The 24,844-nt window shown below is 45.9% G+C and overlaps 1 protein-coding gene across 4 annotated transcripts in view; it reads right to left on the reverse strand.

The window, feature by feature from the left end:
- Positions 1–18,950, reverse strand: part of Rap1gap2 (RAP1 GTPase activating protein 2) — a 222,343-nt gene extending 203,393 nt beyond the window's left edge. Inside the window, exons 1-2 of one of the 4 annotated variants that reach the window (XM_048792832.1) lie at positions 18,919–18,950; positions 7,266–7,382 (exon numbers count right to left, since the gene is read on the reverse strand). Coding sequence is in view for 1 of the 4 variants with exons in the window: in XM_048792815.1 (XP_048648772.1) it covers positions 1,217–1,459 (243 nt within the window). In the remaining 3 variants the exon portion in view is untranslated. Of the gene's footprint in view, positions 1–993; positions 1,145–1,216; positions 1,475–7,265; positions 7,383–18,918 lie in introns of those variants that run through there. The other 3 variants (XM_048792815.1, XM_048792854.1, XM_048792825.1) reach the window with 3 other exon arrangements.
- Positions 18,951–24,844: the final 5,894 nt, after the last annotated feature.

Raw genomic sequence — 24,844 nt, forward strand, 5'->3', positions numbered from 1 at the left:
ACTCCCCCCTCATGCACAGCAGAAAGAACAGGAGGGCGAGAGAGCAGAGCCTCCTCTCTCTCCATGGGAAACTGAGGCCTGTGGGGTTCAAGGAAGAGCTTTAGGGTTACAAGGCATGAAAAGAAACCAAGAACTCTGATGCTTGACCCAGGACAACCCTAATATTCTCCATGGAGGCTGCTCCATTGGGGCTCACTATCAGAAGCAGATCCCCGAATTCAGAGCCCAAATCCCACTTGCATGTAAATGTCCTTCAGGTTTGTTAAGAAGGGTGAAAGGGGAGCTATAGAGGAAAGAAAGGTATCCCTCAATCAGCTCCCAGATCCAGACACATAGCATCCAGTGGTGGTAAAGTCAAAGTGGAGTCTACACAGACTCCCAAAGTCCCCTAAACACCTGCCCTGGACCCCCATCCAGGATGGCACCCACCACACCCACCCATACAAGACCTCTGAATATGAGCATCAGGCTGGAGACTGGCCTTGCCCCAAAGGTCCATGAAGGCCTCTCAGCCAGCAACCCCCATCCTAGTTGCCTTCCCTGCAACAGGCACAGGTTGGAGTGAGGATGGGCTGTGGCTGGTACCCTTTCCAGTCTTCCTGGGGTTCCTGGCTTTTTTCCTTCTACCGCCACCTGTAAACACCCACGTCTGACCTCCATCTCGGTCAGCTTCTCTAGCCAGACTCTGACGCGGGCTAACCAACATCTCACTCACGCACACACACCCCTCTGCATTGATGTATGTGGGGTGCCCCACCCGGCAGGGATTTCTGAGGACAGTCACCCCACCTCCCAAACATAACCCCATACACTGAATTGCTCTTTGGGATCACAACACAGAGCTCACACCGGCCATACGTGCTGGATATTGCTTTGCAATACACGCATCCACACTCACAGCGTACACTCCTATTCCACGCTTGATCACACCCAGGACTCTCGTCCAGATCCAGGCTGACTATGGAATTACACCCCAGCCCGGAAGCCACTGACCTCGCTCCCCGACGTGGACGGAATGTCAACAGTCAGTCCTGGCTGCTCACCCAGCCAGCGCGCAGAGAACGGCGCGTCTAGCCCTCTCCATCCGGACCCAAGCCCCCTCCTTCTCGGCGCCGGGGTTCCCTCGCAGCCCGCCCAGCTCGCCGTGCACCGTCACCGCGGCGCGCACACGCGCACACCCGGCCGGCGGCTGGAAACGCACAAAGCTGCNGCACACCTGGCGGGCGCGTCCCCAGCTTCCGGAGTCGCGCACTCGCATCCACTGTCTGCTCTGGTGGGACCCCAGGGTCCTCCCGCTGCCGCCGCTGCCCGTGCCTATTTCGGGCTCCAGGTCCTCGAGGCAACACCGCCCGGATCCGCGCCCTGGTCCGGGTGGTGCCCACTCCAGCTTTCCCAGCGTGGCTGCCGGGCTGCTACTGGAGAGGGGCAGGGAGGCGGGCGCCGGAGGCGGCGAGGGCATAGGGTCGGGGTGCAGTGGGTCCTGAGCCCCGCGCGCGCCATGGGGACGCTGCTGTCTCCGCCACCAGGGGACTACCCGAGGCAGCTCCTCAGGAACAAAGGCGTGGGGCGGGGCAGGCGCGCCCAGGGGGCCTAGGGAAGAGAAGGAAAAAGAAGCCCACCTGCCCACAGAGGTTGCTGGAGGATGGGGCGCTGGACGGTGGGAATCAGAGGTGCAGAGTTCCGGGTCTATTGAGGAAGACACTCTGGGGCTCTCCTGGGAACCCCTCCTGGGGATATAGAGCTATAGGAACTTGGAAGTGGGGAAGGGGGGCTCAAGAACTGCCAGAACCCCTGAAGTTTACCCCTGCTGTGGACCTGGCAGCCTGAAGCTCTCATTCATTCACTCCACAGACACCTGCCCAGCTTCTGCCAAACCAAAGATGCTCCTGAACTTGAAGGGGTTGAAGAGACGAAGGGTCCTCTAGCCAACCTTGGGATGCTTAGGTCTCTTCCACAGTAACTCCCCGCGGTGGGCATCCTCCATGACTTGCACACCTCTAGTAATTGAGCACCTCACTCCTTCAGGGGACAGCACACGGTCCTTATGCAGCTGTAAACATTGGAAAGGCCTTCCTTTGATTGAAGGGAAATCTTCCTTACTTCAGTCTGCTGGTCATGACCTCACTTTACGCTGACCACAGTGACTTTCTGCCTCTAGAATATACCTAGGGTCTTGCGCTTGCTATCCCCACTGCTGAGATACCTTTCCACCCCACATCCTGTGCTCCTCCAGCCCTATTTGCACTTCTCACCAGCACCTTCTCCATATGGCTGCCCTCTAGGACTCAGCTCACATGTCACTTTCCGAGAGAAGCCTTCCTCCTCTTCCAAAGTCCCCACACACCCACTGGTCACTCCTTATCTTGATGCTCTGTTTTAGTTTTTTTTTTGTTTTTTTTTTTTTTTTTTGTTTTTTTTTTTTTTGAGCAATCTGATCCTCTTGGGAATGATGAGAATCTGGTCATCTCTCTTGTTTTCATGTTTACATGTTGGTGATCTGTCTCCCACTGGAATATGTCCCATACAGGCAGTACCCTTGTCTGTTTTGAGGATCATATAACCTCAAGGCCCGACCCAGATCAGGATTACAATGGACAGTTGCAGAAGGAAGTGAGGCAGAGAAGAATGTGGGGTGGGGGCGGGAAAGAAAGGAGGGAGGGAGGAATGGTCAGCCCACAAGCTGAGTTCTTTCAGCAACCATTCTTGAAATGCAAAGTGCCCAGCCATTCTAAGCTCCAGGCACTGGGTCTAACAGAGGAAAGGTGCTCAATCACTGCTCACCAAAAATAATAATAATAATAATACAATAGGGATAAGGAGTTCTTAGTCTTCTGAGCCTCAGAAGAGCAGGACCTTTCCTTCCTCACTCTGGACTCTGCCCTGAGCACTTCAACCCCAAGATTCCAGTGTTTTCTTTGGTAAGCCCCTACAACATAGGGCCATACCCAAGCTTCTACTCAATCAGAACTCCTCAGACAACTCTGATTCTCTAGCACTTCTGCCTAGATGCAGACTAGATTAGAGGCCAACTTTGATTTCTTTTTATCTCTGTTAAGGTGTATCTACAGTAGTCCCCTTTATCCTTGGTGGTATGTTTCAAGGCACCCACGCCCAGTGGATTCCTAAAACCAGGTATGTTAGCAAACCCTATAGATGCTATGGTTTGTCCTGTAAAGACAGTACCTGAATTAATGATGGATCCACTTACAAGTTGTCAATATTAGGTTAGGAGAACATGAAAAGGATAAACATTCAGTAGACACTAAACTGATTTCTGAATTTTGATTTTTTTCCCCAAATTGGCAATATTCCATAAGATACACTCTTGAGAATCTGGACAGTAGCAGTGAAACATAACTCCCAGGGGGCTACACAATCACAAGGATAAACAAATGATACATACAGTGTACAGTGTTGCTAGCATTTTTAAATATATTTTAGTTGTCAATAGACATTTTTTTTTATTTATATGTGATGCTGAGAATCAAACTCAGTGCCTCACACATGCTAGGCAAGCTCTCTACCACTGAACCACAACCCAATCCCTGCTAGCATTTTTTAATATAGGCATTCATAAATTACATAAGATAGTCAACATTTTATAGGCTTTGTATCAGAGGACTTTGTCCAACTGTAGGAAAATATAAGTTGTTTTGTTTTGTTTTGTTACTAGAGATTGAACCAAGAGGCACTTTACTACTGAGCCTCATCCCCAGCCCTTTCTTTTTTTGAGACAGTGACTCACTCAGTTGCTTTGGGCCCTGCTAAATTGCTGAAGCTGGCCTCAAACTTGGGATCCTCCTGCCTCAGCCTCCAGAGTCACTGGGATTACAGGTGTGTGCCACCAACCCCAGCAGATATAAGTATTTTGAGATAAGTAAGCTATGATATTTAGTAGGTTAGGTGCATTAAATGCATTTTCAACTAATGATGAGTTTATTTGGATTAACCCCATCATGGGTTGAGGAGCATCTGTATATACATAACAACGATGACGTTGGTAACTTTTATCTTTTCACTTAAAGGAAGCACATTAAGGCTTCACTTTGTCATATCCAAATTGCCAACATCACTACTTTGGCACTTTCAAGCTATTATTAAGTAAAATAAGGATTACCTAAACACAAGCACTGAAATAGTGAGACAGTTGATCAGATAACCAAAATAGTTACAAATAGGCAGGTAGCGTATACATTGTGGATACACTAGACAAGAGATGATTCACATCCCAAGTGGGGCAGAGTAGAATGAGGTGACAATTCATCAGGCTACTCAGAATAGCACACAATTTAAAATTTATGAATTGATTGCTTCTGGAATTTTCCATTTAATATTTTCAGACTGTTTAGCTGTGAGTAACTAAAACTGTGGAAAGTGACACCACAAATAAGGGGAACCTACAGTACTAGACTTGAACCCCAAATCCAGCTTCTAGGGTATCTGGGGTCCCAATCCTGCCATCTTGCCTTGGTATGCTGCTCAGTTTCCAGCCATCAACAATATCACTAGCAGGCCGTACACAGCCTTCCTCAAGCACTGATAAACACACTGAGCAGGATTTAGCTGCCCACTCATCAACCTCCTCAGCCGTGCCATCCCCCAGCCCACATTCCTCTGTGTCACCTGCAGTGCTTTGACAGGAATAAAAGAACAAATTTTTTTGCAGAAACTCATAACCACTATCTCCTGCTGCACCACACCCAATCCAATTTCAAGTCTAGAAAATTAATCAGAAAAGCACATAAGCTTCCCCAGCAGGGTAGATTCTCAGGGAATTCACATGATGCTAATGATCATCCACCTCTTCCCTAAGTATTCCCAAACCATCTCTTTATTTTATTTTATTTTATGTTTTGGTACCAGGGGTTGAACCCAGGGACACTTAACCACTGGGCCACATCCCCAGACCTTTCTTATATTTTATTTTGAGACAGGGTCTCACTAAGTTGCTTAAGGCCTCACTAAGTTACTGAGGCTGGCTTTGAACTGGTGATCCTCCTGCCTCAGCCTCCTGAACCACTAGGATTACTGGTGTGCACAACTGTGCCTGGCTCAAACCATCTCTTAATAATAGGCTCTGAAACTTGATCAGAAATGATACTCAGCCCTCTTATTCATGGTTTTTGGATGGCACCTTCTCCTTCGTGGAGACAGAAATTATCTTCTCCATCTCCTACCTTCAGGCACACAGTTTATGCTCCAAGCCAGCATGTGTAGGGGTTGCAAGCACTGCTGCTTACTAGCTGTCACTTAACCTGTTTCTCACTTTCATCATCAGAAAAATAGGGAGAACAATAGTACCCAGATGGTAGTATTGCTATAAAGATTAAAACAACTTATTCCTGCAAAGAATTTACAACATGACACATAATAAGCATTTTTAAAAATCACAAAATTTTATCAAAAAATAAGTACTGTCACTGAGCGGACACCTCATCCTGTCCCCAGGGATGCAGCCTTCCCAAGAATGCAATTTGAAATTATTTCAAATGATTCCAGCCTGTTTTCTGACTGTTCTCTGGTTCATAAAACACAGCAGCTCAGTTAGCCTCAGACTGCCTTCATGGGCAGCCAGTCCCACCCTCCTCCTTGTCCCTTACTATCACCTTGGGCAGTTTTAAAGAGCCCACCTTACCTCCTACCAGCCTTCCTTCAAGTTCAAAGCCAACATTCTGTCTGTGTGTAGGTCATTCAGTAACTACTTAATGAGCTCCTTCCTTGGGCCACACACTGTGCTAGAGCACAAGGAAGAACAAGATAGAAAAGTCCCTGCCCCAGAGAGCTTACAATCCAGCGGGGGACACAGACAATGAATAAATGGACAAATAAGATAGTTGCACAGTCACTAGAGCTTTGAAGGGAAGTCAGATGGCAATCGGCATGCCTCAAGTCAGATGGCAATCAGCATGCAGAAAGGCTTTGCAGGTTGCCTGAAACTAAATCAAATTGCACACCAATCATGTCCACATCTCTCCAAGAGTGCTCCCAGGCAGCTACACTAGCCTCTTTCTCCTTCCCTGCAAGCAGTCACAACTGTACACTTGGAATTTTATTTTTGTATATTTCCCAATACTCTTGCCTCAAGCTTTTGGGTTTTTTCCTGTCTTTACAGTATTTGAAATCTGCTCTCTGGAGTCCAGGGGACTTCTATAAATAACAAAAATTCTGAGGTGGCCTGAGTCACCTCTTCCAGAGTTCCTGTCACTTCTGCATCTTCATTTGACTAATTCTTCCTCACTGGTCAGAACCAGGTCCAGGGTGGCCACCTACCTTACTGCTTCCAGAATCTTCTGAAACTGTCAATGAGACAAGAGAGAGTAGATGCACTGTGCTTTGTTATAAAAGACTCCTGACAGATGGTAGGAGAGATGACATCTCTCACCACTGCTAAACCTTATTCCTGGGTTCAGTTTGGGAAGCTGCCATAAGAGCATGTGGCCTCTAAGTCACATCCCTTCCTTTCATTTTTTTGTTCAACCATTCCTGGAAGAGAAACTTCTGTCAAGACTGCTAACACTGGTCACACCTGTCCACAGTGGTAGAAGAAAAGTGAGCGGGGGCCTGGAAGCTAGAATCTGAGTAGGGAAAGGCCCTCACCTCCCAGCCCTCCACCAAGACTCAAGATCCCAGCTGGATTCTCTGGCAAAAAGGAGAAGGCATGCAAGAAAAGCAGGACTGGATTTACCAAGGTCAAATTGAGGGCTACCCAGCAAATTTGCCAACTACCCTTTCTCTTAAAGAGGGTCCAGCCAGGCGCGATAGTGCATGCCTGTAATCCCAGTGGCTTGGGAAGCTGAAGCAGGAGGATCACGAGTTCAAAGCCAGCCTCAGCAAAAGCAAGGCACTAAGCAACTCAGTGAGACTATGTCTCTAAATTTAAAAAAAAAAAAAAAAATTTAAAAAGGCTGGAAATGTGGCTCAGTGGTCAAGTGCCCCTGAGTTCAATCCCTGATACCCCCTACCAAAAAAAAAAAAAAAAAGGGTCCAACTGATCCACAGGCATGAGAAATCTCTGGAGGCACCATTCACTGGAGACTCATGATCTCCCACTTTACAGAATAGAAATCAGAGGCAGTAAGTTGCCTCTAATCACTTAGTGGTTAGACCAGCACCCTGGACCTTTGGAAGCCTCTCCATCACTAAGGGCAAAGTTTACCACTGTAGATTTAAGGACCAGTGTTAGCTGGCTGCATAAACACCAGCTGGGGTAGAATGGGGGCTAGACCTAGGTCATTGAATGAAGAGAAGGGCAGAAGTTCCTTTACCTGGAGGGAGACTCAAGGTCGGCACGGCTGAGGATGCGGTGCTGCTGTGGGCTATAGAGCCACTGGAAGGCTGTCAGTGTCCTTTCCTCAATTCGAAACCGCCCTTCCTGCACGTACCTGTAAACAAGACACAAAATAGTGAGGAGGTGGGCAGGATTCTGCAGAGTTCTTTGGGGAGTCAGCCCTGCTTGCTGGAGAAGGAAAGCCAACAGGTACCTGTCTCCAAATACTCCTCCCCACTGCTGATCTGAAAAGCTATCCAAAAGCTGTTGCTGAAGTTGGGTCACTTGGAGGGGTAAGTTCCCTGTCACTAGAGGTATGTAAACAAGAGAGCAGGCAGGAGATTCCAGCATCAGATGAGGGTTCAGATTCTAAGACCAAGACCCTAGACTTCATCCCACAAAGGGAGAAGGGTAGCCCTGGAGTGGGGCTCAGGAATCAGCAATGGTCAGGTCTTCCAGATCTCAAGACTCCCTCACAAGGTCCTGGCTGCTCTCCAGAAGGATCAGGGAAGCTGGACTGAGCAAAGTAAACACAAAGGGAAGGTGGCCTCTCTTTTCTTTTATTCCCTGACTCCTGGCCAACCTCTCTGATAGAATCATGAATCCATTCATTAATTTAGCATTTATTGAGCACCCACTCTGATAAGCAAAACAGACCCAGACCTTGCCCTCCTGGGGCTTATAGTCCTCTGTGCAGAGAAACCATCCAATAATCACAGAAATAGATACATCATTATGACAGGCACTCTCCTACATTCCCAGTAGGAGTGTCAATTCGCACAACTTCTCTGGAGGACCTAACATCTGTCTGCATTATCAATGCATTATTTCCCTTTTAATCCAGTGAAGCTCCCTTTGGAGAATCCATCTTCCGATTCTGGCATGTGGACCAGGTTATCTGTGGGATTGTTTTTAACAGAAAAAAACTAGGGTTGACCCAAGCACCCATCAGTTGGGGACCGGTTAAATAAATCATGGTTAATCTATGCAGTAAAACTATGTGCAGCTATAAGAAATGTTTTAAATGAGGGTGTTCCTGTGCACTATCATACCAGGACCTCCAAACTACATCATTAGGAGAAAAAAATCAATGGCAGAGCAGTATGTATAACTGATGTTAAAAGGAAGAGGGGAGGGAATAAAGTAGGAAATCATGCTTGCTTATCTTTACATATATAAACTCTGGAGACATAAAAGGTAATAAAAGTCATTTCCTGGGTGGGAGGATGAGAAAACAGGGTAGCTGCAGGCATGGGAAAGTGATCTTTTAACAATGTAACTTCTCATACAGGAGAGCTATTGCCTGTCCCAAAAGAGGTGTGTGTGTATAATTACAAACTGGGTAAAGTGCTATGAAAAAAAAAAATGGTGCAGCTGCTGTATTGCCCAGTGGGACACAGACTATATGCTGAGGGAGGGAATTTCCCAGCAGTCCTCGCTGGGGAATCAGGCAGAACTGAGTTCTAAAGGAAAAGGCCTGTCTTGGTCAGTTCACCCTGCTAAAACAGAATACTGAGGACTGGGTAGCCTAAAAAACAGAAATTTATTTCTCAAAGTTCTGGAGGTGAGAAGTGCAAGATCAAGGTGTCAGTGTCTGGAGACAGCCCTCTTCCTAGTTTGCAGAAGGCCATTTTCTCATTGTATCCTCATGGCGAGAGAACTCCTGTCTCTCCTGTCACTTCTTATAAAGGCATAAATCCCATTCACCAGAGACCACTCTCAGGATCTAATCACTTCCTAAAGGCCCCCGCCTCCCAACACCATCACGTTGAGGGTTGGGATCTCAACCGATGAATTTGGCGGGGTCGGTGGGCACAGAGTCAATCTTTAACAAGGATTTCCTAGGAGAAAGAGTCAGGGGAGAAGTGCTCCAGCAGAGGAGCCCACCTAAGCAAAACCCCAGAGTCAGGAGGCAGCATGTGCCTTTGAGGATCTGAAAAAAGGCAGGGGTATTGGAGAGCAGGGGTTCAGTTGCCCCAGTGTTCTCCCAGACCAGAGTGCCTGGCCCCAGCCTGTCTCTTTTCACTGTTCTCCATATCATCTTATGGGCATTTCAGGAAGGTCATCCAGCCTTGATGGGAATGGCAAGCAGCCAGTTAGATGTTCTCAACAGAGTCCATGTGGAATGGCTCAGAAAGGACAATGCTGGAGATGGAGAGAAATGGGAGGACTTGTGAGTAAGCTAAGGAGGAAACGTGGCAGGACCTGGTACTAGGGTGGATATGAATGGAGGGAAGATAAGGCAGTAAGGTTGTTCTTCAGGTCCTAGTTGGTGCAGATGGCTGGATGCAATGCCATTCATGCCAGACAGTGACAGCTTTGGGAAGGAAGCTTGTGACCTCTGTTTGGGACATGACCTTTCTCTATGACTTGCTCTCACCCCTAAGACAGCTGTCCACCTGTAAAACCTTGTTTGAAGACTTCCTTCCTCCAGGAAGCCTACTCTGATCAATCCCATTCTGTCCCCCATAATGTTTCCCTATCTTCCCCGACCTTGGCCTCTGCAGATTCAGCCCTGAGTGACATGCTCTTGCCATTTCTGTGGGGAAATAGATTGTGCTAACCAACTGGTGTTCTAGGTTGCATCCATGGAGGGGAGTGAGTGGCTGGGGAGCACTGTACCTGATTTGGTCCCTTTTGAATATGAACCAGGTGATTATAGTATGCTTTTTGTAAAAAAAGTGGAAAAAAATTTAAGACCTCTACTGATCACAAAGTCATAGATTGTTAGAGCAGAAAAATGCCAGGAGGTCATCCATCTGATCCAACAACTTTATTATTTTTTTTTAGAGAGAGAAAGAGAGAGAGAGAGAGAGAGAGAGAGAGAGAGAGAGAATTTTTTAATTTTTATTTTTTTAGTTTTCGGTGGACACAACATCTTTATTTTATTTTTATTTTTATTTATATGGTGCTGAGGATCGAACCCAGAGTCCTGCGCATGCCAGGTGAGCATGCTACTGCTTGAGCCACATCCCCAGCCCCCCAACAACTTTATTTTATAGATGAGGATGGGAGTCCCAGAGTGGGCAAAGAGCCACTTCTGGGCAGACAGACCATGTACAAGGCTGCGCTTGACCCAACCAGGCATACATAGTCCCTCAGGCTGAAGGAACAGGGGGTCCCTACTCCAACCTTCTCCTCACCCAACACTCAGTCCTGGTCCAGAACACAACCTCAGCCACAGTGCCACCCCCATCTACCTCCTTGCTCCGCCCCAAACTCAGCCACCTTTCCTTCCCTTCTCCCTGCACCCCATCTTTCAGATGTTGGTGGAAGAGACTGTCCTCACTTAACAAAGTGGCTACCTGGTTTTGCAGATACCCCAACCTGGATTCCAGCTGTGAGTGAGGGCTTTTCCCCATCTGTAAGAGTAATAATAACACTTGAAGGGTTGTCGCCAGGATGGAATAATGCATAGGAATAATCGAGATAATGCATAGGAATCCCTTGCCACATGTTCATTGCTGTCATCTTCCCATCCTTTCATCCTTGGTCTCTTCCAGGCATATGCCTTCCATGCTTCACCCATGACAAAGCCACCCCCTACACTATCTCCTGTAAGCCTCACATCAAACCCTGTGGAACTGACCAACCCCATTTTAGAGATGAGGAAGGAAAGGCTCAGGGGAAGAAGTGCATTTGTCCGAAGTTGCACTTGAGGAAACAGGAGAGGCCAGGCCTTCCTTGCACCTTGAACTCCTATGGCATCCAGTTTCCTTCTAATCAATCCCTCCAGCTCTACCATCCTCTCCCTCCTCTGTGCCAGCCTCCACTTTCCAACACAAATCTTATCAGCTCCTCCCCTGGCCCAAAAGTTCAGTGGCTTCCCAATTTATACAAAATGGCATCCATGCTGCTCACCTTAGATGGCCAGTTCTTTCTCTCTTGGTTCCATTCCAGCCTTTCTTTCCACTACATGCTGCCTCCTCCTCATTCACACACAGACCCCTGCATTCCTGCTCCATTTATCTCTCTCAAACATACCCTGGCCTCTCTTACCTCAGAACTTTGGCTCAGGCTGTGTCCCCAGATGAACCCACCCTGCTGAACCCAGACCTGCCCATTCTGCTCCACTTTCCCAAACCACACTGCCTCAAAATCTGTCCTGTCTCCCAGCCAGAATCTAAGTCAGCGCTAAGGTTCCTGGGATGCTTTGCTCAGCCTTGATCACAGCATTGCAATCCCTCTGCTGGCTGTTCATGAGTTATTTATGTGCTCGTCTGTCTCCTCGCTAGAGTGCAAAAAGCAGGTCTGATCCAGCTCTGAAATCCCTGCAACGTCCTCACACAGCCCTTCGAGCCAGCCTGCTGTAAAAATCACAACAGCAACAGAGATCAACTCATTACATCCTTGGGAATGCTCTGCCACCAATGATCTCCATTCATGAATCCAACTTACTAACTTAGTAAATGTGCTTGTTGAATTGGAATGCACTGAATATAAGGGAAAACAAACCACTCATCCCCAAATATCTTTCCTATTAAGCTGCTGGGTATCTGAAATTCCACTGAACAGTACACTGAGGGAAACTAAATGCTGCATAGGGCCAAACTTTTAAGCTTTTTCAGCATTAAAACTTTAGCAAGAACTGATTTCTCAGATTATCCCCCAAAAGAATGAAAATCAAGAGAACCAGGGATATAGTCTCAATATTTGTGCATCCCTCCACCTCCCCTTCATATCTTGAAATACTAACCCCAAGATGGTATTAGGAGGTGAACCTTATGGGAGGTGGAAATCACAGGGAATGGGATCATAGAGGGTTAGCTAGCACCTTCCACCAAAGAAGGACCCAGAAAGAAAACACCATTTATGAACCAGGACATGGACCTCTACAAGACAATGAATCTGCAACCATCTTGATCTTGGACTTCCCAGCCTCTCAAACTGTAAGAAATACATATCTATTCTTTTTTAAATATTTTTTTAGTTATAGGTGGACACAATGTCTTTATTTTATATTTATGTGGTGCTGAGGATCAAACCCAGTGCCTCACGCATGCTAGGCGAGCACTCTACCTCTGAGCCACAATCCCAGCCCCATATCTATTCTTTATAAGCCACCCAGTCTATGGTATTTTGTTCGAGCAGCCTAAACAGACTACCATACCTGGCATAGTCAGAGAGATCTGACAGGAATGAGAAGGGAAAGAGAAGGGTAGGAGCTGCTCAAATACACAGGCCCCAGATTGTAGGGTGAGGTGGCACCTCCTGGAGAATGCAGCCCTTCACCAAAAGAGAACAGGGTCGGGCACTTTACAGGCCATACCTGTTTATTTGGGTGAACACTGTGGGAAATCAGAAAGACATAATGCTCCCTTCAACAGATGAGGAAACTGAGACTTCCCCAAGTGGGGAAGTAATTTGACCCAGATTGTAAACCCTTAAGTGACAGAGTCAGGATTCTTACTCTCAGGTTAGTGCTCTTTTCAGAGTGCAATTTCCAAACACCAAAAAAGACTTATCCAAAAGGTACACAATAAAAGCAGCAGATAGCCAAGGTTCCCACAGTCCCACTGAGCTATACCTTGAAAATTCTGAACAGTGTCCCGAAGAACTTCCCCGATGTTCTTTCAAGGAGTTATTTAGGAGATGGTGCCAAGCCAAAAGATGTAGAGCCTGGAAGACAGTTTCTGGATTGGGCCATGCCTGAAATCATTACTCTTAGGGCCGTTCAGTAAAAGGAACCAATACGTATTGATTTGGGGTTTTGATTTGTTTGTTTGTTGCTTTAGCCAGTTTGAATGCATGTTTCTTTCACTTATAAACAAAGTAATTCAAATTTATACAGTGAACTTGAAGTCAATACTTTTCTTGCCTGTTTTTTTTCTTTTCTTTTGGCACTGGGGATTGGGGATTGAACTCAGGTGCTCTACCACTAAACAACATCTCCAGCCCCTTTTTACTTTTATTTTGAGACAGCTAAATTTCTCAAACTAGCAATCCTACCACCTCAACCTCTCAAATCACTAGGATTGCAGGCACTAGCACTCCCAGATTGAAGTCAATAGTCTATCAAATAGGAGAGTCAGGTACCTAGTAAAAGTGAGAAAGCTCCTTGTTACCCACAACCACATTGATGAGGGTTTGTCAAGAACATTCATGGTTAGGGTAGCAGCTGAGTGGTAGAGCACTTGCCTAGCATGTTAAAGGCCTTGGGTTCAATCCCAGCACCACGAAGAAAAAAAAATTCAATGCTAAAGAACATTCAGTGACTCATATTGCTCAAATTAAATCTAAACTCTTTGGTTGGTATTCAAACACTATGCCACCTAACTCTGCTCTCTCCAGTTCTATTTCATACCCATCTCTTCCATAGGTCTAAATCTCCCATCCAATCCCATGAGCTCTCATTTTTCCAAACACATCCTTCACTTTTCAGCAAGGATGTTTCTTCTCTGCCTTGGAATGTCCCCTTCCACCCCATCTCTGCAGAAGTATTATCTTTCCAGATTTTAAATACAGTATAAATAACACACACACCCGTGCACAGTGTATGCATGTGTGTGTTGACAAATTTGGAGAAGATACTTGCAACATAAAAACCAAAGGACTGGGGCTTGGGGTTGTGGCTCAGCGGTAGAGTGCTCGCCTCGCACATGCAAGACCCTGGGTTCTATCCTCAGCATCACATAAAAAAAATAAACAAGTGAAATAAAGGTGTTGGTTCCAACTACAACTAAAACATAAATATAAAAAAACCCAAAGGACTGATCATAAATAGCATTCAAATCTTAGTTTCTCATATCATTCGACAATGTAAAAAGGCTCTTTGAAGAAATGGTTGGTTCTGCAATTGGGGCAGGAAATACACAAGAGGAGCCCGGAGCATATGATAGTGTCAAAAAGTCAGGAAATGCCTTTCAAGTCTCCTCTTGCCTTGTGGGAGCTCTCTTTTTCTCTTATTTAAATAAATCCTACTATTTTATCATTTAAAAAAAAAGTAAGGAAATGCCCAAAACAAAAAGACAAGAATGATAGGTGTATATTAAAAGAAAACAGTAACCAACCGAAAGTATTCCCAATAGGTAAAGCTGGAACAACATAACAAAGTGTTTTGGGATTATAATGCAAACTTTAAGATAAATATCTATGAGCAAGGAGAACAAAGTTGGAGAATTCACCCATCCCAATTTCAAGTCAGTATACCTTTTTTAAAAAAAATATTTATTTTTTAGTTGTAGCTGGACATAATACCTTTATTTCACTTATTTATTTTTATGTGGTGGTGAGACTCAAACCCAGGGTCTTGCACTTGTCAGGTGAGCGCTGAACCGCTGAGCCACAACCCCAGCCCCAAGTTTGAATACCTTAATCAATAAAATGAGGTACAGGAGTAAGGATAGATGTCTACATCAATGGAATTGAATTTGAGAGTATTTAAATAAACTTACAGTCAATTGATTTCCAACAAGAGTACCAAGATAATTCAGAAGGGGGAAAAAAATAGACTTTTCAATAAATGATTCTGGGCCATTGGGATACCCACATACAAAAGCTGAACTTGGGCCCCTCTCACACATCCTACACAAAATTTAATTCAAACAGATCAAAGTCTTAAATGTAAGAGTTGATACTATAAAACTCTTAGAAGAAAACAGCGGTAAATCTTCATGACCTTGGATTAGGCAATAATTTTTTAGATGTGATACAAAAGCAAAAGAAAAAATCAATAAACCGGGCATCATCAAAATTTAAAAGTTGTGTGCTTCCAAGGACACCACCAAGAAAAGATGAAGCCTGGAGTGGGACACACACCTGTAGTCCTAGCTACTCAGAAGAATGAGGCAGGAGGATCACTGAGTCCAGGAGTTTGAGGCCAACATGGGCAACAGAGTGAGACTCCATCTCAAAATAAATAAATATATAAATAAAAAAAGAAAGAAAGAAAAGGAAATTATGTATTTTTAAAAATGTTCACTGTACTTACACAAACCCAGAGGGTAGAGACTACTACATACTACGTACGTAGGCTACGGGATATATACATACACATGCATGTGTGTGGTACAGCCTGTGGCTCCTAGGGTCATGATGAATAAAACAACACAATATTAAACCAAGCATAAAAGAAGATGATGCCATCAAAAGAAGAGGTAGATAGGGGCAGTGGCACATAACCTATAATGCCAACAGCTCATGAGGCTGAGGCAGGAAGATCACAAGTTCGAGGCCAGTCTGAGCAACTTAGAGGGACTCTGCCTCAAAATAAAAAATAAAAAGGACTGGGAATGTAGTTCAGTGATAAAGCACCCTGGGTTCCATCCCTAGTTAAAAAAAAAAAAAAAAAAACATGGGGTTTAGGATGTAGCTCAGTGTTGGAGTACATGACACTTGTCTAGTATGCACAAGGCCATGGGTTTAATCTCCAGTACTGAAAAAAAAAAAAAATATATATATATATATATATATACATATATATATATATTTTTTTACTGTATAATGCTAGCAGCAGCAGCCTCATACATCAAGTGTTTACCTTGCCTCTCCTTTCCTCTCTCTTTCTTTTTTGGGGGGCAGGGGGTACATTACTGGGGATTGAACCCAGGAGTGCTCTCCCACTGAGCTACGTCCCCAGTCTTTCTTTCTTTCTTTTTTTAATACATGGAGGGCCTAGCTAAATTACCCAGGATGGCCTCAAACTTGGGATCCTCCTGCTTTGGCCTCCCAAGATGCTAGGATTATAGGTGTGTACTACCACACTCAGCTACATTGAACCCAGGGGCGCTTAATCACTGAGCCACATCCCTAGCCCTTTTTATTTTTTGTCTGGAGACAGGGTCTCACTAAGTTACTTAGGGACTAAGTCGCTGAGGCTGGCCTTAAACTTGTGATTCTCCTTCCTCAGCCTCCAGAGTTGCTGGGATTATAGGCATATGTCACACTGCATTGAGTTATACCTTGTCTCTTATGCTTGATTTAATCTTGTGTTGTTGTTGTTGATTTTTGTCATGGCCATAGGAGCAATAAGCTATACCACACACACATACATATTATACCATATAGCCTAGGTATGTAGTAGACTATACCCTCTGGATTTATGTAAGTACATTCTAAAAGGTGCAGATGATGACAAATTATCTAACCATGTATTTCCCTGTTAGTAAGCAGCACATGGCTATATTTGAAATACTCTAAAAGTCCTGGAAAGTGCCAGGTGTGATGGCACACGCCTATAATTCCAGTGGCTTGGGAGGCTGAGACAGGAGAATCACGAGTTCAAAGCCAGCCTCAGCAACTGCAAGGTGCTAAGCAACTCAGTGAGGCCCTGTCTCTAAATAAAACACAAAATAGGGCTGGGGATGTGGCTCAGTGGCTGAATACCCCTGAGTGTAATCCCTGGTGCCAAAAAAAAAAAAGTCCAGGAAAGTGGTGAACACCTGTAATCCCAACTATTTGGGAGTCTGAGGCAGGAGGATCACAAGCTGGAGAACATCCCGGGCAACTGAGCAAGAACCCACCTCAAAATTTTAAAAATTAAAAAAAAAAAATTAAATTTAAAATTTATAAAGGGCTGGGCAAGTAGTTCTATGGTAGAATACCCCTGGGTTCAATCCCCAATTTAAAAAAAAAAAAAAAGTATGTGACCCAGGTCAGTCCAATGAGATGCCATCCAGTGGTTAATCTTTGAGAAATGAAAGCTCTCTTTAGAAGGCCGCATATGGCTGCTGACGGCCACCCTGTTTCCACAAGAAATAAAACAGAGAACAGGAGAAAGCAGAGTGATAAAGAGAGCAGAGCACTATTTGGGCACCTGAATCCTGTTGTCCCTGAAAAATTCCTGGAATTTTCCTTTGTGAGCCAATAAGTTCCCTTTTTTTTTTTTTTTCAAAATGGTTTGAGCTGATTTTCTACAATTGTAAGTGAAAGAATCCTGACTCATCTAAGGGGAAAGAAAACTGACTCCATGTGAAGTCCAGGAACCAGGGACGCTGGCATAGGTTTATATGGGTATTTTGCCCTCAAAAGTATTCCCTGCCAAGCCTCCCGGGCGCTCAGATCACATTCACAGGACCTTCTCAGAAGATGGGCTTTTACCTGAGTGTCAGGATGACAAACCCAGTTTGGGCACTAAGAAAGATTCTTGGGTCTTCAGGTCCAACCCAAGATCCCACCCAACCAGACTGCCAGAAGCAAGGGGTAGGACTGAGATGAGGTGAGTCAGAGCAGGTAACCATGCACTAGACCTTTAACAATGAAGAGAGAGAACTGATCTGGAAAATCTTGGGATCCTGGGTGGTGCCTCCTTTTGAGGAAGGGGGCACTAAGTAACTGTTTGGTCTCCATTCTTCAAACAGATTAATTCTACTTTTATATGATTTATACACTAGAGTTTCATTTGAAGACTGATTCTGCTGCTAAATAATAAACTTGAGAACACATTTATCCCTCCTGCTCTGACATGCTGGGATCCTCCAACAATGTGAACTTGAGTGTGTGGCCAGGCTGGGGTTGTGGGACAATCCAGGAAACAAGAAGCAAAATAGGAAGAGTTAAGCTCCAGAAACAATACCCAGGTTCAAACCCTGATTCTGTGAAAGTGTTTGCTGTGTGACCTTGAAAAATCATTTTCCCTCTTTGACTCTCAATTTCATCATCTGAAAAGTGGGGGGTGTTAATATCTTCCTCTGGGTATTACTGTGAAGAATAATCCTGAATTACTCTGAATCCTGATGACTGCAGAGCCACAGAGGTTCTCAGGAAGCCCATGTTGCTATTATTGAAGATATTAGTATTGTTATTTGTAATTCAGCTAGAGGCAAAATGTGTTCAGAAATGCTACTTCAAGGAGGTCCCCTGTCTCTGGTGTGGGCCGGATGATTTGGGATGGGGTAGGGTCCCAGACAGACATTCTCTTTTAGATCTTGGAGTCTTCCCAGGGCCACGGTGGGCTCCACATGCTGCCCTGCAATCTAGGAGCCCTGAATATTCGGACACTTGCACAAGAAGGACATAGGTTCTAGGGACCCAGCGCAGGTGACTTGGCTGTAAGCATCTGAAAATCCTCTCAAGCCCGCAATCCCGTAACCTGACACCGACAAGCTCTGATTTCCGAGCCTGGGCAGGACTGCGGTGGGGGGAAGGGGCAACTACCCACCTACTCAAGGATGCCTTCCCCTTCTCCTACTTCCTAGGTTCCCTTCTCTGAAGCCCACACCCTCAAAGTGCGCACCCCCAGAGGTTCCTATGGAGGTGAGCTGGGTATCTCTTCGAGCACAATGGGTGGGGGCTCTAGGGTTGTGCCCTGTTAGGGGCCCAGGTTCATGACCCTACTCTAAGTAGCAGACGGAAAGGAGATAGACGGGGACCCTCCTCCATTGCACAAATGGAAAAGCTAAAGTGGGGTGACAGGAGAGGAGGGAGCCCGCCCTCTGTGGAAGAAGAAACCAGGTCCTCCGAAGCCTGACGTCATGAATAGGGTCCTGGGTCCCAGCGCTTATGTCTCTGGACAACCTTAAAGACCCAGTGTGGGGACCCCGGTGTTTGATCAGGTAGCCCAACCCTCTCGGTCAACCCCGCCCGGCATCTTCTCACTCGGGAAGAAACTTTGGGCCAGCGCCCTGGCTCCTTCCCGGGCAGGCCGGGCTCGGGCTTAGGGCTCACGAGTTAGCGTCCGCACCAGGCCCCACGGCCTTCCGCTGCCCACTCACCAGCGCACCAGCTGCCAGCGCTTCTCCCCCGGAGCCCGGCGGCCCGCATGCCTCGCCCAACTGGCCGCTCCCTGCCCGCCGTGGGCCTCACGGCGGAGGCTGGCTCCGGCTGCCGCAGGGCCAGTACTGAGGGCGCGCTCGCTGAGGCTGGGTGCGGCGCGGGGCCGGGCGGGGCGGGCGCGAGGCTACTGGGCCGGAGAGCGGGCTGTGCGGAGCGTGCGGCGCTCATCCTGTGCGGCAGCGGCCGCCCCGCCCCCCCGAGCGGACCGGGTCTGGGCCACTGCACTCCTCCGCAGCAGCGCGCGGGACCGAGCCTGTCCCCTTCGCATCCTTCTCCCTGTCCCGGCTGGTCCAGCCACGCAGAACAGCAGGGTTTCTGTGGAGCACTAGGCAAAGAGTCAGACTCTCTTAAGTCCTACTAAGGAAATTTTGCTGAGTGAGGAAGCGGCTCATTCAATTCTTCTGTGCCACCTTCCCTTGTAACAGTTATAATACCTACCCAGAAAATAATGCATAAAAATTAAACTAAATGCCTAAAACAAGCCGATGTGACCTACAAACAAAGATTTGTAAAATGACAGTAATTAAAAGAATATAGCATTCGCCTAGCACACTGCCCAAAGGTCTTCCTAGAACTCCACGCAGGCGGTCAACCTCCCATCCACCTCAGAATCTCTTCTTTCCTGGAGGGGAGAAGAAACCAGCCTGGCCACCGATATCGCGGAGGCATGCATGCATCTCAAGCCTGGCGTGAAGAAGATAAATCAGAAATGTTTATAAATTTAGAGGTTGTCTGCACTTTGCAAGGTGCCCTCCTAATTCACTTGCCTCTCCTATCAAGACAACCCACATCGTTTGCAGGAGAAAAAATTCCAAAAAAGGAACAATTCTAGCTCCTAATGTGAGATCCTAGGAACTTACTTTCCTTGCAGACTGTAGACTCATGCTCTGGAACCCTGTTAACATTTTCAGGGGAATCCAGCTGCTACTGACTTTTGTCATTGTATCCATAGGTGCTCACCCAAGTGTTCAATAAAAACAAGATTAAAATTGGATGCAGAGGCAGCCTACCTGTAATCTCAGCTACAGGGGGATTCTGAAGCAGAAGGATTGCAAATTCAAGGGCAGCCTCAGGCAATTTAGGAAGACCCTGTCTCAGAAAAAAAATAAAAATAAAAGACTGGCTGGGCAGGATGGTAACTCCTGTGAACCCAGCAGCTGAGGAGGCTGAGGATCAGGGTTTCAAAGCCAGCCCCAGCAACTTAGGGAGGCCCTAAGCAACTCAGTGAGACCCTGTCTCTAATAAAATACAAAAAAGAAAGAAAGAAAGAAGAAGAAGAAAGAAAGAAAAAGACCTTGGCATGTGGCCCACTATCAAAAAGAAAGGAGGAGGAGGAGGAGAAAGAAATTTAAAAATAATTTTACAAAATAATAGTGTATTCAAGAAAATAAAAGACAACAACACAGAGGCTGGGGTTATGGCTCAGCGGTAGAGCGCTTGCCTTGCACTTGCAAGGCCCTGGGTTCAATGCTCAACACCACATATAAATTAATTAATTAATTGATTGATTAATTAGTTAAAGGTTATTGTGTCCAACTACAAAAAAATAAATATTTTTAATAAAAAGACAACAACACAAACAGCCAACTTTTTAAGATAATACAGGAATCATAAAGACTATATAGAAACATGGGGGGAAGTTATGATGCAATGTGGGTGAAAAAAAAAGTCACGTAATTTGACATGGAAACTAGGTAAATCATCATGTGCATGAAAACACTAGAAAAATAATACACAAAAATAACAATAGCTGCATTAGGGCAATGGGATTACATGTACATTTTTTGTAACTGAATGTCCCAATATTTATGAGTTTTATTTTAATACTAGTCTAACAGGGCTGGGGATGTGGCTCAAGCGGTAGCGCGCTCGCCTGGCATGCGTGCGGCCCGGATTCGATCCTCAGCACCACATACAAACAAAAGATGTTGTGTCCGCCGAAAACTAAAATATAAAAAAAATATATACTAGTCTAACAAATGATAATATTAAAGAGAATTGGGTATATGGCAAAATATGTGCCATAATATGTAACAAAGCTAGCACACTGCCCAAAAAGGTCTTCCTAGAACCAATTCCACCCAGGCGATCAACCTCCCATCCAAAGGGACTAAAGTTACACCAGATCACCAAAGTTAGGGAACCAGTTGCCCAAGATCATGGACAATGATCTGTAATGGAGGAATTTCAGCACAGACAGCAGAACTTCTTAGGATCTGTTAATTGATACCTGTCAGTTGAGCGCCTGAGTCCTCTGCCCTAGGTAGTCAAGAGCGGGAGCATGTGGGAACTTTGAGGCCCAGTTATGGCCTAGTACACACACATACTTCATTTCCTGTTGCCACACCAGTGGTAAATGTAGGATTGCACAAAGACCCTGCAAATCAGAACTGTGATGCTTTCAAGTCCTTACACACTTTGGCCCTCTATTTCCTTTAAAGCTCATGACCTCTGTGGGTGCTGTTGGCCACAACTAGATTCATCTCTCTGAGAGACTTGATGATACTATAGTTACAAGCTAACCTCTGGCCTAGGCTGGGTAAGGGTTTGTTTTGTTTTGCTTTTTGGTACCAGAGATTAAACCCAGGGGCGCTTACATCCCCAGCCCTTTTTTTATCATTATTATTTTGAGATGGGGTCTTCCTAAATTGCTTAGGGCCTCACTAAATTGCTGAGATTGGCTTTGATCTTGCAATCTTCCTGCCTCAGCCTCCCAAGCCACTGATATTACAGGTATATGCCACCATGCCCAGCTGGGTAAGGGTTTGAATTGTGGCTCTATTGCTCCCCAGATATTTGGTGCTACATGTAACCTCTCTTGAATCTCATTTTATCCACTTGCAATGGAAATAAACCTTTCCAATAGAAATTCTCAGCAGTTTAAATGAGGCTGAATGTGTAGCTGGGCACAGTGGTACATGCCTGTAATCCTAGCAACTCAGGAGGCTGAGGCAGGAGGAGAGCGAATTCAAAGCCAGCCTCAACAAAAGCAAGGCCCTAAGCAACTCAGTGAAACCCTGTTTCTAAATAAGATACAAAATAGGGCTAGGGATTGTGGTCGAGTGCCCCTGAGTTCAATACCCAGCAACCCCTCCCTCCCCCACACACACACAAAAGAGAGAGACTGCATGGGTAAAGCACTTGACTCAAAATAATGTTTCTTAGGCAAGATGTACACATTCCATATACTTTTCCTTTTACATTCTTATAAGCTTAATTTTGAAAATAGAAAAAGAAAGATTTTTAAAGGGCATTTATGAGTGATTTGGCACACACAAAATGCTTTAAATTTTTTTATTATTATTGTCAACATTATCTCTAATGTCCCATTTCATGATATGTTTCTGGCTCTCCCATAATCTCAGGTACATTGCATTCAATCAACTTTGCTCAATATTATTTTATATATTTACTGACTAATTTCTTTCTCTTTTTTCCCCCTAGCACTGGGGATCAAACCCAGGGGTACTTTACCACTGAGCTACATCTCAGCCCTTTTTTTTTTTTTTTAGTTTTTATTTTTGGATAGAGTCTTGCTAAGTTGCCCAAGGTGGCCTAGAATTTGCAATCTTACTGCTTCAGCCTCCCAAGTCACTGGAATTATAGGTGTGCACCACCATGCCCAGCACAACTCACTAATTTCTAAAACTCTTCCAAAGACACATCCCTAACTCCCCTGACCTCCAAGTCCAAGCCCCTGCTCTGCCTTCACATGGTGATCTCTCAACTCTGCTGGCTGTAACTTTCAGATGTTCCTTGGGTACCTTATATATGTCATTTTTATTTCACATATAGATTTTTTCCACCCAAATATGTTGCAGATTTCTGAGGGCAGCCTCAGAGGTCTTTTATGTCCAGCCAGAAACTTGGTCAAGTACAGGATTTTGCAAGAAGCACAGTGGGATCCCCTGGTGAGCAAGCAGGGCCATCTCTCAGACAGGTGTCTGGGACTGTTTGCTTTAGCTGGTGAAAAGTCAGAGTTTCAGGATTCATTTTGATACCAGACAAGGAGAAAAATATTTGGGACTTGGTTATAACAATCCTATCCACATGCACTTCACACACACGCACACACACTTCACTTGTACCTCATGACAGGCTTACAAGGATCCTGTTGACAGACTAGATGTTGTGCTTCCCACTTTACTTAGGTGGAACTAGAACTCAGAGACACTAAGACTTGCCTAGAAATAGAGCTGGAGTCAGAACTTAGGTTTTCAGGATCCTTCATACCACAAAACATACCTTTTTTCATTCTTACTGATAACTCATAAAATTAAGAGAATATAGATGGTTCATCAGAACCCATACTTCTGCTGGAAACACTCAAACACACAGGGCCAGGGAGTTGCACAGTCCAGGAAGGAGTTGTACCCTCTGGGAAGGCCAGTAAAATAAATAAATAAATAAATAAGGAGCAGAATTAGGTTGGCCTTTCTGCTCCTTTCCCAGGAATTTTCTCACACAAAATAAAGAGGAGCCACCCACAAGGCAGTTACTTCCTACAGGGTGGGATTTGAGAAGCCTTAGCAAAATACAAACCCCACTGCCTGTTAGGCCACTTAAGATAGTTATCCCTTTAACTCTTTGAAGTGTAGAGTCTGCCAGGAGCTGGTGAAACTTTTACTCATTGAGACCTAAACCCAGTTAAGCCTTGGAAATTAATTGGTGAGGACAGGAGGAGAGGGATCCATGAGAATGCAGGATGCTCTTGTGGCCAATGAGTTGCTGGAACCCTCCTCAAGGTTCTAGAGATATAGCAGTTCTAGAGACAAAAGTAAAAAACTTCTCTGGAAATTTGGCTCAGGAGGAACAGTCAGGGAGTATTTGTTTGGCAATAGAGTGAGAAAGGCCAGGTTAGTTCTTTGGTCTGAATCGGTTCAGTCCCTTCCTCCAATCTCTCAAGGCAGGGATGGAAATGAGTTACCCAAAGGGATCTCTGAGCCACCTGCCACTCACACAATGAACCTAGTCCTTTGCCATCATCCATCAATGAGCACCAATGCCTAATGAGCATTCAGCACTATCCTTTACATTTTACATGTATTAATTCATTTAATCCTCACAAAACTCAAAGATCTTACGAGCTACATAGTCATCATTATCCCCATTTAACAGATAAGGACATCAAAGCCCAGGAAGGAGGAAGATATTGGTGGAGTTAGAATTATAAGCCAAACAGTGGGACTCCAGAAACCTCCCATGTGCAGCAAAGACGGATCAACACCAATGTCTTGCACCTGTTCTGTACAAGAGTTTATAAAGGACCTTCCCTTGACTCTTGAAACCCTCACATAGAGGGGAAAGGGGATATCTTATCAACTAGGACCCAGAGAGATGATGTGGCTCACCCAAGGTCACAAAGCTATGAGAGGTCTGGGCAGCTCTCCTGCCGCCAAAAAAACTGGGCAGATTTCTAGACCCGTGGTCAGCTCACCCGCACCCCAGCCCTTCCCTCGGCTGGGGCCGGCATGGCCTCTACTTGCTAGCCGAGGGCAGCAGAGGGGCGGAGCGGATCGCGGCCTGTGAGCCTGGGCGCTGTCCGCGGTGCTGATGGGTTGCCGCGCCCTCGCTCGCCAAGTCGCCGGAGGGTTTCCCGGGTTCCCCTTCCAGCTGCCAACCAAAGCCAGCTCCGCGAGTTCGGCTGCCCTCCGGGGTCCTTAGGCCCGGCTCCCCCAGCTCTTAGGGCTCCCCGGGTTCCCCCTCCCCCGATCGCGAGCCGCCAGGCTCCCCTCCCCCCGCCCCGCCCACGGCCCCTCCCCGCTCGTCCCAGGTCCCTCCCTTCCCCCCTTATCTCTCCCGCCCCCCCACCATCCTCCTGCTCGTTCGCCAGTTCCGGTCACGTTGCTGGGTGTTTACGCCTCG

Source organism: Marmota marmota, unplaced genomic scaffold, assembly GCF_001458135.2.
Source record: "Marmota marmota marmota unplaced genomic scaffold, marMar, whole genome shotgun sequence".
NCBI lineage: Eukaryota > Metazoa > Chordata > Mammalia > Rodentia > Sciuridae > Marmota > Marmota marmota.